This window comes from Trachurus trachurus, assembly GCF_905171665.1.
Source record: "Trachurus trachurus genome assembly, chromosome: 13".
NCBI classification, from domain to species: Eukaryota; Metazoa; Chordata; class Actinopteri; order Carangiformes; family Carangidae; genus Trachurus; species Trachurus trachurus.
Genome location: NC_139892.1, coordinates 5766922 through 5781952, shown reverse-complemented (window position 1 = coordinate 5781952; position 15031 = coordinate 5766922). Strand labels below are relative to the sequence as shown.

The window sequence follows — 15031 nt, the reverse complement described above, 5'->3', positions numbered from 1 at the left end:
CCATAAAATTCACGAAGAATCCTGTTTAGTTCTTCTTTTGTAACAGTTACAAAATCTACGTCCTGCTTGGTGCTTTTCAGAAATTCCTGGAAACATCTGACAGCCCAAGACGTTGATCGGGACGTGGTCTGTTCATTCCTGGACAATTCCAGTTGATTGAGCTCTTCATGTGACATGGGCACAAATCTTTCTTCTTTTGTCATTTGGTTCTTCTCATCCTCCTCCAACCATTCATCCAAACTGAGACCGCCAAATAAATCAAAATTAACAACAAACGGATCCATTTTGTAGCGTATTTTTCAGCCGTTTCCTGCTCCAGCTCTGACAGTTACAATGTTGCCATGGAGATGGATACAATGTTGCCACAGACTTGGCGGAGTAATATTTTTAGTGATGAGTTAGGCGTGCTGTCATGCTGATTTGAGCATGTTCTAAATGTCTTGTTGACCAATCAGATTGCTTGGTCGGAACTACTTGTTGTATAATATATAACATGACATGAGTACGAAATGCACATCTCATTTATTTGTGTTTTATTGGATTCAGTAAAAACACAAAGTATAAAACCACATGTAAGTTCATTACTGTATATTGACCGTCCATTCAACATCATAGTTTCCAGCTGTGTTTATTGTTCTGCCTGTACAGTTGAACATGAACAATTAATTAGTTTAAACAGTGTTTTTCTCCTCCTCTGTGACGCTGGCGACTCGGAGGCTTTTAGCTTCGTGATATTCGGGCTCGTCCTTCACCAGCAGCTGAGGACTCTCGACGTCCACGTAGTCCTGCAGAGACACAGACGTTTGTCAGTTAAACACGACAACTGAGCATCACAGAGCTTCAATGAGGCCTTGAGTCAGAACACCCGGGCTCTTGAAGATGAATTTAAATCCACCTGTGCTGGTCTCAATGAACTGGACTGAGGTTGCATATAAAACATGGAGCAGAGCCAGAAAAGCTTGAAGCTGTTCAGAACAAACTGGTGCATCATGGGAAATAATCTCCTGGGCCCAGTTGTTCAAAAGGTGTAATCTGGATAAAAATTATCCGGATTTTGAAATCCCCTTTTTTGCTATCCAGGATCACGTAATCTGTTTTACTTTTATCCAAGTTGTTCAAAGCAAAGTTGGATTGGATCAGTCTGATCCAAATCCAAATTTTCAAGATTACCAAATCCGGATAATGAGTGCTCTAGATGGGACTGTGCATCACACTGAAGGCTGATTGGTCTGTTAACAACAGGTAGAACAGCAGCATGAGGTCTCTCAAAGTGTGTTTATTTGAAAACGGAGTGTATTGTTTTCTGTGCTCTTTTTTGTTTCTTCAATGTCTTTTAAACAGCCAGATTCCATCTGGTTGGGCTGTTAAAATAAATTTAAAAAAGCAAATATACAGTTCATTAGTGAAATTGTGAATATTTCCCCATGTGTTTCAAATTCAAAATTCAAACTTCAAATTTTAAAATTTAAACTTCAAACTTCAAATTTTAAAATTCAAACTTCAAATTTCATTAAATTTAGTTTGGGGAAAAGTAGTTGGGGAAAAGTTTTTCAGTTGTAGAATATTCAAAAGTTAACATTATTTACTAATCACTGTTGTGGTTTAAAATTAGGTGCAAAATATAAATCAAGAACTGTATATAATACTACTTTATAAATATTGTTTATTTGACCAGTTTGAATTTAATTTAAATCACATTTTGTTCATGTAATCCCCCCTGAATCCACCCAACTGCTGGGATCAGAATAATCCTGATTTTTTGGATCAAAGTTATCCCGATCCTACTGAAAAGTTTTGAACAACACAAACTGAGGGTTTTATCCAGATCAAAACCAAGATTGGATTACGTGATCTAATCCGATCTCAGAATCCGTTTTTGGTTTTGAACAACCCATTTTCAAGATTTGATCCAATCCATTATCCAAAATCCGATTGGATTACCTTTGAACAACTGGGCCCAGAGGTTTTACTTTATGTATATGAGGGGGAAATCAGCATTAAAAGTCTGCTTCAGTCTGGAACTAGATTTAATCTGTGTCTTGGAAACTGCTTCAACAACAGTCGACTGCATGTCGTGCGCACAAACATCCAAACACACAACCAGGAAGTCACATGATCATATTTATAGATTGTACAGGGATGAACAGGTGGACTTGAACTGAATTCAAAAGACTATTAGCTTCTGATTCACCACAAAGACACAACAACGCTTATGAAGAATCAATAATGTAAAGCGGGGTGTCTCCAGGTGTTTCTCACCGCGTCGTTCTCCATGATGTTCTCCAGCAGGTGGACGATGTCGCTGAAGGACGGCCTCAGTGTGTACGGCTCCAGCCAACAGTCACGCATGATGTGAAGCCTGTGGGGTTTAGTTCAGAACCAGCTGAGTGTCGTCATGGTAACAGACATGTACTGTATGTGAGAACACATCTGTAGAAGAGGTCACCTGGAACTGGACCCAAAAGTCTCACTCGCATTTCACAGGATGTTTCACCGATTGATTATGATGATTATTGATCGATCAGTGTAAAGGCCGATCTCTGATATCACAGACTGTTGGAGGTTTGACTTTAACATGAAGTTTAATATTTATTAAACTCAAGCACTGTTTTTAAACCATTTTATATTATTATTATTGTAAAACACTTTGAGCTGCTGTGATGTGTAAATAAAGTTTATTCATGTATTTATTCTCTCAGCACAGCAGTGAGTGAAACACTGCAGAAACGTTGGATGAATCTAAATGTGAGCGATTCTTCAGTTTAACTCACATCTCTGGTCGGCAGCCGTCAGGGTTGGTGTTTTTGTGTCCGATACAGATGTGGTAGATGACGGCCTCCGAGGTCTGCAGGTCCGGGTACGGTAATGTTCCTGAAAATATCCATTTCAAAATAAAATACACCAGTTAGATTGATTTTCAACATTAAACTGTGAGGCCCTTTATAATATATGAGTTAGGACTTAGGAGTCTCTTCATTATGTCATCAGAATGAACCTCAGTGACCTCAGAGTCAGGCTTTGGTTCCACCTTGTGGCCACACAGAGACTCTCAAGTTGTTTTGGCTTTTAATAGAAAAATTAAATGTTTGTCACTGAAATCAAAATGTTTAAATGTGTTTCCACTTTCCCATGACGAAGAGGAAGTTTGAGCTTCCTGGATTTTTCTCCACAGCGAGTTGGTGGAGTCTGTTCTCTCAGTTTAAAAGTGTTTTTAATTTGACAGACCAGCAGCTGTAAGTCCAGCAGATGGATCAGCTCTGTGACCTTCACCAGCCTGATCCTGCACTCACCAAACATCTGCATCTCCCACAGCACAATGCCGAACGCCCACACGTCGCCTTTGAAGCTGTAGTAGTTGTTCTTGAAGTACTCAGGTGGATACCAACGCAATGGCACTCGCTGCTGCTCAGAGAGAAACAGAGAGAGAGACAGTCAGGAAGCAAAAACTGAGGAGCAGTTGGGTACAACTAGAGCACTGGAATAAAAGAGTAACGACACGCATTGGTTCAATGGAAGCGCCTCCTGATGGTGGAATATGGGTATTGCAAAAGCGCCCAAGAACTGACATCTCTGCATTGTTGGTGAAAAAAAACAGTTATATTAATTATAAGTATAATTTGATATGACCAAGACACTTAAAAACAAAAACACGGCCGTTTTCATCAATTTACAAGTAACACAACATACACATACACACACATCACACACACACACACACACACACACACACACACACACACACACACACACACACACACACACACACACACACACACACACACACACACACACACACACACACATACATTGGAGTGAATGGGTTTTCTGGGCGCTTTTGCAATACCCATATCCTGCCAAAACCCTTACCACGGGAGTCAATGGTGGTGTCATTACTCTCTTTTCCAGTGCTCTAGGTACAACTTAGACTAAAGAAGAAAAACAAGAAGAGAAATAATGAGAAGTGTGTCTGACCCGGGGGTTCCTCCAGCGGTTGCTGCGGCGACTTGTCAAACGCGCCAGGTCTCGGGCCAAACCAAACTCGGCCACTTTCACCTCCCAGGGAAACCTGTTCACCATGATGTTCCTGAGGGCCAGGTCACAGTGGACAATCTGCAGGGGAGCCACGCCCACATTTAGCATGGAGGACTGTGATTGGTCAGGGAGGATGGTGAGTGACATAATGAAAGTAGCCCTCACCATCTTGGAGCGCAGGTGCTGCATGGCCAAAGCGATGTGGTAGGAGGCGATGGTGAGGAGGCTCTGCAGCTCAGGGTCTGAGTTCAGGTTCCCCTTGTTGGTCTGCAAGAAGGTCCTCAGGGTCCCGTAGCTCACGTACTCCATGATGAGGATGAACGGCTCTGGATGGAGAACAACAGTCAGACAACAGGTCTTCAACAGTCTTTTTTTTTGTTTATTTGAATGGGACAGTGCACATTAATGGACAAAAAAACATGTAAATGTGCCGGATTGTAGCAAGGTGCTAATTTCCATCCGGAGTCCCATAAACATAAAAACAGTTAAATAACAGTACACATAATAATGTAGACAATACAAAAGACAAAAAGGCGACTATGACAATGAAAAACATATTGACTATTTGTAAAAGCTTACAAGGTATTTGTAAAAGCTTATAGAGACGACCCTTATAAGAAGATAATTTCAAAATGATACACAAGTCTTCAGTCTTTTAACAAAAAAAATACAGCTAATGTAAAATCAAGATGGGAAACTGAAGGCAACATCATATTTTCTCAGGAGAACTGTAAGGAAATTTATCAAACAACAATGGAAAACAACAAATTCTCCACTCTGGAGAGAATATACATGGAAAAATGTAATCCGTTATTTCTGCACTCCATATCAAAAGAGATCATGTTCCAATCAGACAGAATGTTGGAGATGTTGTGGAAGCAAAGAGGCGAATCACTATCATCTCAGTCTCTTATGGAGGCTGGCAGGCCGTTCCAGATTTTGCTACCTCTGACTGATATAGCAGACTGTGAGAAGGAGGTAGGCCTACATGGAATTGCACAGTCTCCTCTCATAGTTGCTCTAGTGTTTGTACCGTTGGTGGATTTGCGTTCAAAAAACTGACTCAGGGGTGGCGGTGCAAGTCCGTTCAAAATCTTATAAACACAGCATGCAAGTTTGAAGGTGATAAGACGATGACGATATTAAAAGGTTAAACAACTACCAACAATGTTTCCTCTAGTCTCATCATTGCAAAGAAGCTACTTCTCATGCATTGGAAAAAGAAAGAAGCACCCACCACAAAGATGTGGCTTAGTGATCTTACTAACACTCTCCACTTAGAGAGAATAAAATATACTCTTATGGATAAACTCCCACACTTTGAAAAAATTTGGTCACCTCTCATTCACTATCATCTCACACCTGGTAGTGGAAATTAATGTTTCCCCCTTACTATAATAAAGTAGAATTTAGACGGAAGGGTAAGGCTGGGTAGGGATATTTATTTAGGTTTTGTTTTTGTTTGTTTATTTTTCTGTACTCTGTATACATGTTTATCTGTTCTTCATTTGCCATTGTTATATGTTCTAAAAAACTAAAAGAGGACATTATGTCCTAACTGCCCACATTTCTATACGGATATACATTATACTCTTGGAAGTGTATGATGTAGATAATGTAACAATATTACAATGTGCTCTAATAAAAATATTTGAAAGATTATGGCGTGTAAGGATGTCACAGTGATGATAAGAGAATGATTTTTTGTCTAAAGTTTTCAGGGGTTTTTTATAGAGAGATTCAATGGGTTTGAGTATGGTTTTTCCCGTTAAAGACCAGATTGTGAAGCAGTACTCAATATGTGAGAATATCATAGAGTGCATAAATATTTTTGCTGCTTCTTCAGTTAATGAGGATTTTATTTGCCTGAAATTGCTCAGGTTGACATTAACTGTTTTAATTACTTTTTTCACATGCTTTTTGTAGGATAGGGTAGGATCTAAAGTGATTCCAAGTCAGACAGCAGGTCTCTAACAGCAGCCTCTCACCCTCTGTGGTGTTCCAGTCCAGCAGCTGCAGGATGTTCTTATGGTGCATCAGCTTCCTCATGATGGAAACTTCCATGTCCACGTGTTTGGGACGGACTCCTGCAGGAGACATGCAAAGGTCAGAGGTCAAACCGGAGTCCTAAAGAAAATATAAACTTTGATACAATCAATGGAGAACAACGGCGCCCAATTCAGATCCTGATCCACGTCCATTATCCTGATCCCAGTTCTCATCACAGTCTAGATCCTGATTCATATCTAGATCCAGATCCATTATCCTGAACCAGATCCTGGTTCTGACACTGATCCTGAAGCCACGTAAGACAGACACTGAAGTCAAACTCAAGTTGCTATAGCAACCACCAGCAGAGTAAGACACGGTTTGATGTGAATTGTTTTGGGACAACGTTTTTCTGGAAAATCTCCTCAAATATGAAACTTAGTGACAAATTAAAACACCGTCACTAATTATTGAGACTGAGGCCTGTTCACGCAGGTGTGGTCCAGCTGTGCTCCAGCTATGGTCCAGTTGTGTTGCAAGTCAAGTCAAGTCACTTTATTAAATGTCCCTAGTAGGGCAATTTGGTTGCAACAGACATTCGGCATCACATTTAAACAACATAGGACATACTGTACACAGTAAAAACATTTAAGAAAAACATTTCACGATGTAAGCAGCAAAGGTTCAGCAGTAAAGTGCATTTGTAACGAATGGATATAAATAGAAATAATAAATAGTAAACAATAACTCCAAGTATAAATACAAGAAATGCAAAAAGCAGCAAAGTGGCAGGGAAATCACCTCCTCTTCTCTGTGGCATTTAAAGCCTGGATGGAGAGGGGCAAAAAGGAGTGCTTAAATCTTTTTTTGGTAGCTGGGGGGACAGCCAGACGATGTAATGGTAAATTTGAATATTCCTTTGTTTTAATCACTTGAGATGTCCCCACACCCTGCTTTCCCCCCAAGGTATCAGAACTCCTTTTTTTTTGTTACCCATTTGTGTTATTTATTTATTTAAAAGGGACAATACACATTAATGAACATTCGTACGTGTGCACAAATGTAAATGCGTCAGAGTTAGCAACTTGCTAATTTGCATCCGTAGTCCCTTGGCAGGTAACACACAAACAGACAGAAATGCACAAGAATTATACAGTGGTTCACAATCATATACACATTCATACCTATACATAAAGTGCATGTGATCTGTAAAGTGCCTGGTATAAAGTGCCAGTTTCTAAAGTGCAAGTGCAAGTTTAAATAGGTAAAGTGCAAGTCTAAATGGATGGATCCAGAATGTGATGGCCCGCACCCGCCGCCTGGGGCGGACCAAGACATTGGAGACTACAGTAGCAGCAGTTATATAAGTGCCATTCACACACATACTTACAGAGATAAATTGCAATATAGAAAAATAAGACAAATGCAGTGCATGTATATGTAGGCATGCACTGCACAACACAAGAAAACCAGACGAATGACCACACTAAAAAGCAAGGCACGTGCAGCGCACGCATACATACGTATATGTAGGCGCGCACTGCACAACAAAACAAAAATCATGTGTATGTGTATTTTAACCCAGACCTCTTCACCCTGCAGGATGCCCCAGGTGTGAAACACACCCTCGGGGGTCGGTGGAGATACCTACAGCAGACAAAATAGTGTTGAAAACACTGTCTGAGTATAGGGTCGACCCCTGCAGCAGACAAGGGGGGTGTTCCTCAGGTATACTGTAAATGTTAGGTCTCCCCATATCTCTTTGTCTTTTCTTTACCATCACCGCTCGGGTTAGAACTGACCTTTCCTTGCAAGGAAATAAAAACATGTCGCCAGCAGAAGTATCTATTTCATTATTCACCAACAGCAAACAGCAAAAAATTTCCACAACAACGAACACCCAGTCCAGCTGTACCTTCCTTGCTGATCTTGCAGGTGAACATGTTGTGGCCTTTGCACGTTCCCCTGTTCATCCTGGCCTGGTAGAAGACGCCCTCCTTCCCGGCTTTGATGAGCTGCAGCAGGTTCAGGTCCGACTTGGTGAATCGAGGACCCTGAGAGAGACGATGCAAACATTCATGAATTATTAAAGGAAACATATGATGCCCCCTTTCCACAAATTGAAATTGTTCCCAGGTGACATGTCTGTGACATGCTTTGGTCAAAATACCCCAAGGATCAAACATCTCAGCTCTTTTCATCCTCTCAAAACATCCCTGTTTAGAACAGCTGGTTTCAGTGCCTGTCCCTTTAAATGCAAATGAACCACTGCTTGCCCCGCCCCTTCTACCGGTCCCAGGTAGGGGTGGGTTTATGCAAGTAATCATGTAAAACCACATGGATTTCAACCTTGGGAACCTGCACATTACAGATTTTTTGTCAATTCTCACATTTTGGGGGCCGGAAGGCAAAACAAACACCCAAATATATGTTAAAGAGCCTTCAAAAAGTGATATTTCCATAATATGTCCCCTTTAATCTCATCAGACAGAGAGGAGAGGGGACGAGCTACAACAGACCACGATCAGCCGACTAGAGACAGAAATCAAACGCTCCCACAGCAGATCCATCCACCAGTACCTGCTGCAGACCTTTCCACAGCCTCTTGGACGAGGTCCTGAATGTGCTGCTCTTCTGCAGCGGCGCCTGAAGACGAAGCTCCTCCTCCTCCTCTTCCTCCTCCATCTCTACCTGCTCCACGTGCTCCACCACTGGGACCGGCCTCATGGGCCGGATGGGAGCTTCCACCTGAGGAGCAGGATTCAGCATCAACTTCCTCCCCCGTAGCTCCCGAACGGTCCGGACCAAAGAATAATACCTGCAAGAACATGACGTGGCAGGTAAAACCATTTCATCTTCACAATAAGACAAGAATCTCATTGTTAGTACTGATGGTGTTACATGCTACTGTTCAGCAGGAACTAGTTTCTTTTCATCCCAACAGGAAGTGACTGTTTGTTACCATTCAGACCATTCAGAGTCAAAACTTTGGACCTGCTGCAGATCTGATCCAGATCCAGATCCTGATCTAATTCCCTTATCTGGACTCAGAGCCTGATCTAGATCCTTATCCTAACCTTAATCTTACATTGTGACTCTCATACTAATCCTGATTCAGATCCAGATAAATAATACTAAAATAGACCCCAATCTCAATTTTGATATACTGTAGGTACATCCTGATCTAGTTGTTCCAGATCAAAAACTGGATCCTGGTCTAGATTCCTTATCCTGATCCAAATCCCGATGGATTCTAAGCCTTATCTAGATCCTTCTCCTAACCATAAACCCACAGCCCGATTCTGATCCAAATCCGGATACATTATGCTGAACCAGATCCCAATGCCGATCCAGAACCTGATACAGATCCTGATTCTGATCTAGTTTAAAATCTAAGTCCAGGTCATAATCTAGATCCAGATACTGATCTAGATCCCAGTTCTGGTTCTCATCCAGACTTTGACCTTCTGATCTGGATTAGGGTGAGTATAATGGATCAAGTTGTTCTACGACCTTAATTGAGACTTTTATTTTACAGAATCTTGGTCTTCTATTTATTGTTCAGTCTACACACACACACACACACACACACACACACACACACACACACACACACACACACACACACACACACACACACACACACTTGATGGTGTTTTGGAGGAAGCAGCTGCATAATTTCAATCAGATGTGTGAAACTAATGTGTTGACGTTTGAAAACAAAGCTCTCACATGTTGTATCTTTATAAACAGGTTTGTTTAACTTCTTACTTCCTGAGACACACGACTCCAATCAGCGTGAAGACGATGACGACGAAGGAGAGGAGCCCGGTGAGGATGAAGACCAGCAGCCACGGAGACTCACCTGACGAGACGAGACAACAAGACAACACACTCAGGTACAACACACTGCAGTGTGAGAGAGGCCGATGAAGATTAAGAGCTCACATGCAGTGGTGGACAGTAACAGAGTAAATTTACCTGAGTACTGTACTTAAGTACATATCCAGAGGATTTGTACTTTACTTGAGTATTAGATTCCTTTGGTACTTATTACTCTTACTTGAATACATTTCCAAGACAAATATTTTTACTTTTACTCGAGTTCATCTCTAGGAAGGCTGAAAAGTACTCGTTACTTTCAGGTCTTTTTCTAAAATCCTATTGGACACAAGCTGTGTTTGTCAAAGAAGGAAACCCTGACCCCTAAAAGCAGCACATCAGTGCAGCTGCTTTCAAAGAGTTCATTCTCAGAAACAAGAGTTAAAAGCTCCTTAAATTCATTTAGAAAAAATTATAGTAATTCACTGATGTGAAAAATAAGAAATTTACTCTTACTCTTATTTTTACTTAAAGTAAATTTAAAAGCATGTACTTTGGGATACTTAAGTACCTTTAAAAGCAAGTACTTTTTTACTCTTACTCGAGTAACATGTCGACTGAGCTACTTTTACTTGTAACGGAGTTAGTAAATTTTGACCAGAGTAAGAGTAAATTTCTTATTTTTCACATCAATGAATTACTATAATTTTTTCTAAATGAATTTAAGGAGCTTTTAACTCTTGTTTCTCAGAATTAACTCTTCGAATCCACCTGCACTAATGTGCTGCTTTTAGGGGTCAGGGTTTCCTTCTTTGACAAACACAGCTTGTGTTCAGTAGTATTTTAGAATTTTTAAAAAAGATCAGACCTGAAAGTAACGAGTACTTTTCAGCCTTCCTAGAAATTAACTCGAGTAAAAGTAAAAATATTTGTCTTGGAAATGTTCAAGTAAGAGTAATAAGTACCAAAGGAATCTAATACTCAAGTAAAGTACAAATCCTGTGGATATGTACTTAAGTACAGTACTCAAGTAAATTTACTCCGTTACTGTGTAACTCTGTCCATCTCTGCTCACCTGGATAGAAGACCTCAGAGGTGGCGTTAACGTACGACATGTTGAGGTCAATACGAGGAGGTGAAGGTCAGTCAGCAGGGGAAAGTCAGACTGAGGCGACAGGAAAAACAACAAGACGCCGATCAGATCAGATCAAATTAATCAATAATAAGACGAATCAGCTTCTGATAAATGATGGATTACAACACGGTGAATGTTGTAGCAGTTTTAGCTCCTCTTAACAAAGTGTACAATAGAATCTGCTGATTTATACTGGATTGTCCTTATCATACTCACCATTGTTCAATGTACCAGTCTCTTCACTTCTCTTCTCTTCATACTCGACGACAGATACACTGGTTTCAATTTATATTTAAATGTATATTTGATTACCCACCTTATTTAAAACAGTATTTTGTGCAACTTACATCTAACTATCAAACCAGGCAATCTACTTATCCTTACTTTGCAGTGCCTCACAATAGGAAATCAATAGGTACAAAAGCATTCATGTTCAAAGGTCCAAACGACTGGAACCATCTATCTGTGGGTATTAGATCATCGCAATCACTAATCTGTTTTAATCAAGTCCTATCCTCCTACTTTGAAACACCCTGCTCCTGCTTTCATTAACTCTGTCACCATATTTTTATTTTCATCTAATATTTGTTCAAACTCTGGTTGCAATTTTGTGATTTTTGTATATATCTGTCTTTTATATTTTATTTTGTTTTATTGTCTGTATTGTATTGTCTTGTTTCCTTTCATTGTATTGTGCTGAGTTGTGTTATGTCTTGATGTTTTTTTGTGTAGGACCCCCTCGTAAACGAGTTGTGACAACTCAAGGGGCTTATCCTACTATAATAAACAACTTCAACAACAACAACAATGTCTGAACACTCAGAGTCTGTGTCTCACCTGTGACTCCTGATCAGCTCCGGGTTGATTAATAAATCCATCCTGACTGGTCTGGAACCAGCTCTGTGTCGGTCTGTTCTGGCTCTGCTGCTCTGACTCTTCAACAGTTGGATCTTTAGTACAAACCTCTGACCTCACAACGTCTCAGCAGCAGCAGCAGCATTGTGTGTTAACCACAGATCAAGAAGAGGAAATGAAGACGTACAGCTGGTGGTTTGAGCTGCACGATGCCACAATACACATCCAGCACAATTGACCCGACAAACACGCGCCGACTGCCCCCAAACTAGACATTCACACTTACTAAATACAGGAAGCGACTGGGTGGAGCTGCTTTAGACTGACCGAAGATATTAAAATATACATACATACAGTATAAAGATTGATTTGTATTAAAGCTCCATACGGTATAAAGGTAGATGTTTGTGTTAAAGCTCCTTCAAAATAAAGGTACATGTTTGTGTTAAAGCTCCATACAGTATAAAGGTAGATGTTTGTGTTAAAGCTCCTTCAAAATAAAGGTACATGTTTGTATTAAAGCTCCATACAGTATAAAGGTAGATGTTTGTATTAAAGCTCCATACAGTATAAAGGTAGATGTCCATGTGTAATGTGATTATAAAGCAGCTCTAGGTTCTACACTGCTCAAAAAAATAAAGGGAACACTTAAACAACACATCTTAGATCTTAAATAATGAAATATTGCAGTTTAATGCGTTATTCAATAGTAGAGTGTGTTGAGAACAAAATAACTTAAAAAGGATCAATGTAAATCAAAATTATCATCCCAGATTGATTTCACACAGGTGTGATATACTACTACTGTGAAAGTATCAAAGCCTCAGTCCACAGAGAAATGCACACAGCCTGTATTCAGAAACTGAGCCTTAGAACCAGCCGTCAGGACTTCCTGTCACTTTGTGATGTCACAACAGAGCATTCACCCTCCTTAAAGGCCCCGCCCACCCTGAAACATTATTGGATCACCCAGAAAACAAAAAAACAAACAATCTCAGCATAGTTTTACAGTGGCTCTAGTAACAACAAATCAGTGTCAACCAATCAGAAGAGAGGAGGCTCTGAACCTCTCTACTGATTGGCTGACTGTTTTCTAAGTGGCTGAGCTTGAATATAAATATTATCTTAAAAGTGTATTGAACTTACAAGTGGAAGCAACATCTTTCTGCAGCTCATTAAGTGTAGCTCCTGTTGCACAATATACAACTGCTCAAAAAAATAAAGGGAACACTTAAACAACACATTGTAACTCCAAGTATATCACACCCGTGTGAAATCAACCTGGGATGATCATTTTGATTTACATTGATAATTTTTATGTTCTCAACACACTCTACTATATATTGAATAACGATTTTAATTCAATTCAATTCAATTTATTTGAAGTGGGACAGTGCAAGTTCATGAACGAAACATAAAATCGTAAACAAGCCGGATTGTAGCCACAGGCTAATTTCCATCCGGTGTCCACTACATAGATGTTCCCTGGTACAAATTACAATAAATACCGGTAAAAACAAAAGCATGTTATAAAATAGCAGCAGTCAGTTTACAGTACAATAGATAACAATACAGATTTGGTGCCGTAGTACGACAGTACTTACAAAAGTGCAACCGTGTCATGGGATAAAGTGCTTACAATCATCAAAGTGCTTAGAGGGTCTAATTGATGTCTAATTGAGCTGTGTCTCAATGATAGGTCTAAGGATATAATTTAATCACTTGCACTGCTATGAATAACTAAAAGTTATATAATAATATAAGTGATAATACTATTGAATATATACACATACACATACACACACACACACACACATATATATATATATATATATACACATACACATACACACACATATATATATATATATGCATACACATACATACATACACACACACACACACACATATATGTATATACATATACATACATACATACACACACACATACACATACACATACATACACATACTCAGCCTATGACTAATCAGTGCGTTTTATAAAATCTTTCAGGGGTGGGGGAGCCAGGTTGTGTAAGGTTTTGTGTACCAGGCAGGCTCGTTTAAAATCAACTAAGTTGTTGAAGCTCAGCAGTTTGTGTCTGTCAAGGACGTTACAGATGTGGTGTCTTGTTTGTTTTTTATCGAATACCTTTAGAGCTTTATTGTAAAGTGACTCAGCTGACTTGAGGGTGGTTACACCTGTAAGGGACCAACTTGTAAGACAGTATTCGATATGCGGGAGAGAATTACAGAAAATAAAAACATTCGGGCTGCTGTATCCGTCAGGTTGTGTCTGATCTGCTTGAAGTTCTGCAGGTGAAATTTGGTGGTTTTAGATAGAATACTGACATGTTTTTTGAATGTTAGGGTCGAATCTAGGGTAACGCCCAGGTATTTAAAATGCTCGACTATGTCAAGTTCCACACCATTTACAAACACGTTAGAGTTGGTTATTTTCGTTTGTCGTTTGCTGAACATCATACAAGCAGATTTCTTGGTGTTAAGCAAGAGACAGGATGCAGTAAGCCATTTCTCGATACATGATAAAGCTGATGTGAGGGAAGATGAGGCCTCTGTGATGGATTTTGCCTCCTTGAGGATCACTACATCGTCTGCGTACATTATCGTGTGGACATTCACGACATTTAAACTAAAATATTTCATTAATTGAGATCTAAGATGTGTTGTTTAAGTGTTCCCTTTATTTTTTTGAGCAGTGTATTATAATAAATTAAAGTAGAACACAATAGTAAAGAAACAACAGTTAAGTGTGTGTGTGTGTGTGTGTGTGTGTGTGTGTGTGTGTGTGTGTGTGTGTGTGTGTGTGTGTGTGTGTGTGGTGACTAATGTTAGTGTGGAGCACAGATTGCTGCAGGCTGATCTTCAAACACACAACCCATGTTCTTATTATTGTAAGATCTTTTTTGCATTTGTTGTTGGAGGGTTAAACTGTGCTGGTGCGGGTTCAGAGAAAAACCTGTTTGCATTGTTTCATAGGTCACAGACTCGTTTCAGCAGCAGAGCAGGAGCTGATTCTGGGAAGTGGCTGCAGAGACCCTGACTGTGGTTTCCTCTGTTCTCCGACACGAAGATGCTTCACACGAGGGGGGGGAAACAGAAACTAGTTTAACCAGAGGCAGAGGCAGCAGTGTTGGTGTCACAGTCGGGTTCACTGGGCTGGTGTAGCATTTCAGC

General features: G+C 40.0%; 1 protein-coding gene and 1 long non-coding RNA gene across 2 annotated transcripts; both read right to left on the bottom strand.

The window, feature by feature from the left end:
• Positions 1–2273: 2273 nt before the first annotated feature.
• Positions 2274–3377, bottom strand: LOC310995877. Its single transcript, XR_014595860.1, has 3 exons — positions 3291–3377; positions 2772–2871; positions 2274–2359 (listed from the first exon to the last, which is right to left on the bottom strand). It is a non-coding gene; the product is annotated as an uncharacterized lncRNA (long non-coding RNA).
• A 513-nt stretch (positions 3378–3890) lies between these two features.
• On the bottom strand, positions 3891–11881 carry LOC310995752 (tyrosine-protein kinase Src42A; the record flags this gene model as incomplete). Its single annotated transcript, XM_083984877.1, has 9 exons — positions 11816–11881; positions 10919–11008; positions 9793–9886; positions 8602–8839; positions 7937–8075; positions 6021–6119; positions 4198–4358; positions 3973–4110; positions 3891–3926 (listed from the first exon to the last, which is right to left on the bottom strand). Exons 2-9 carry the CDS (start codon positions 10956–10958, stop codon positions 3891–3893), a joined length of 945 nt encoding a protein of 314 aa, XP_083841003.1. The 5' UTR covers positions 10959–11008; positions 11816–11881.
• Between the last annotated feature and the right edge of the window lie 3150 nt (positions 11882–15031).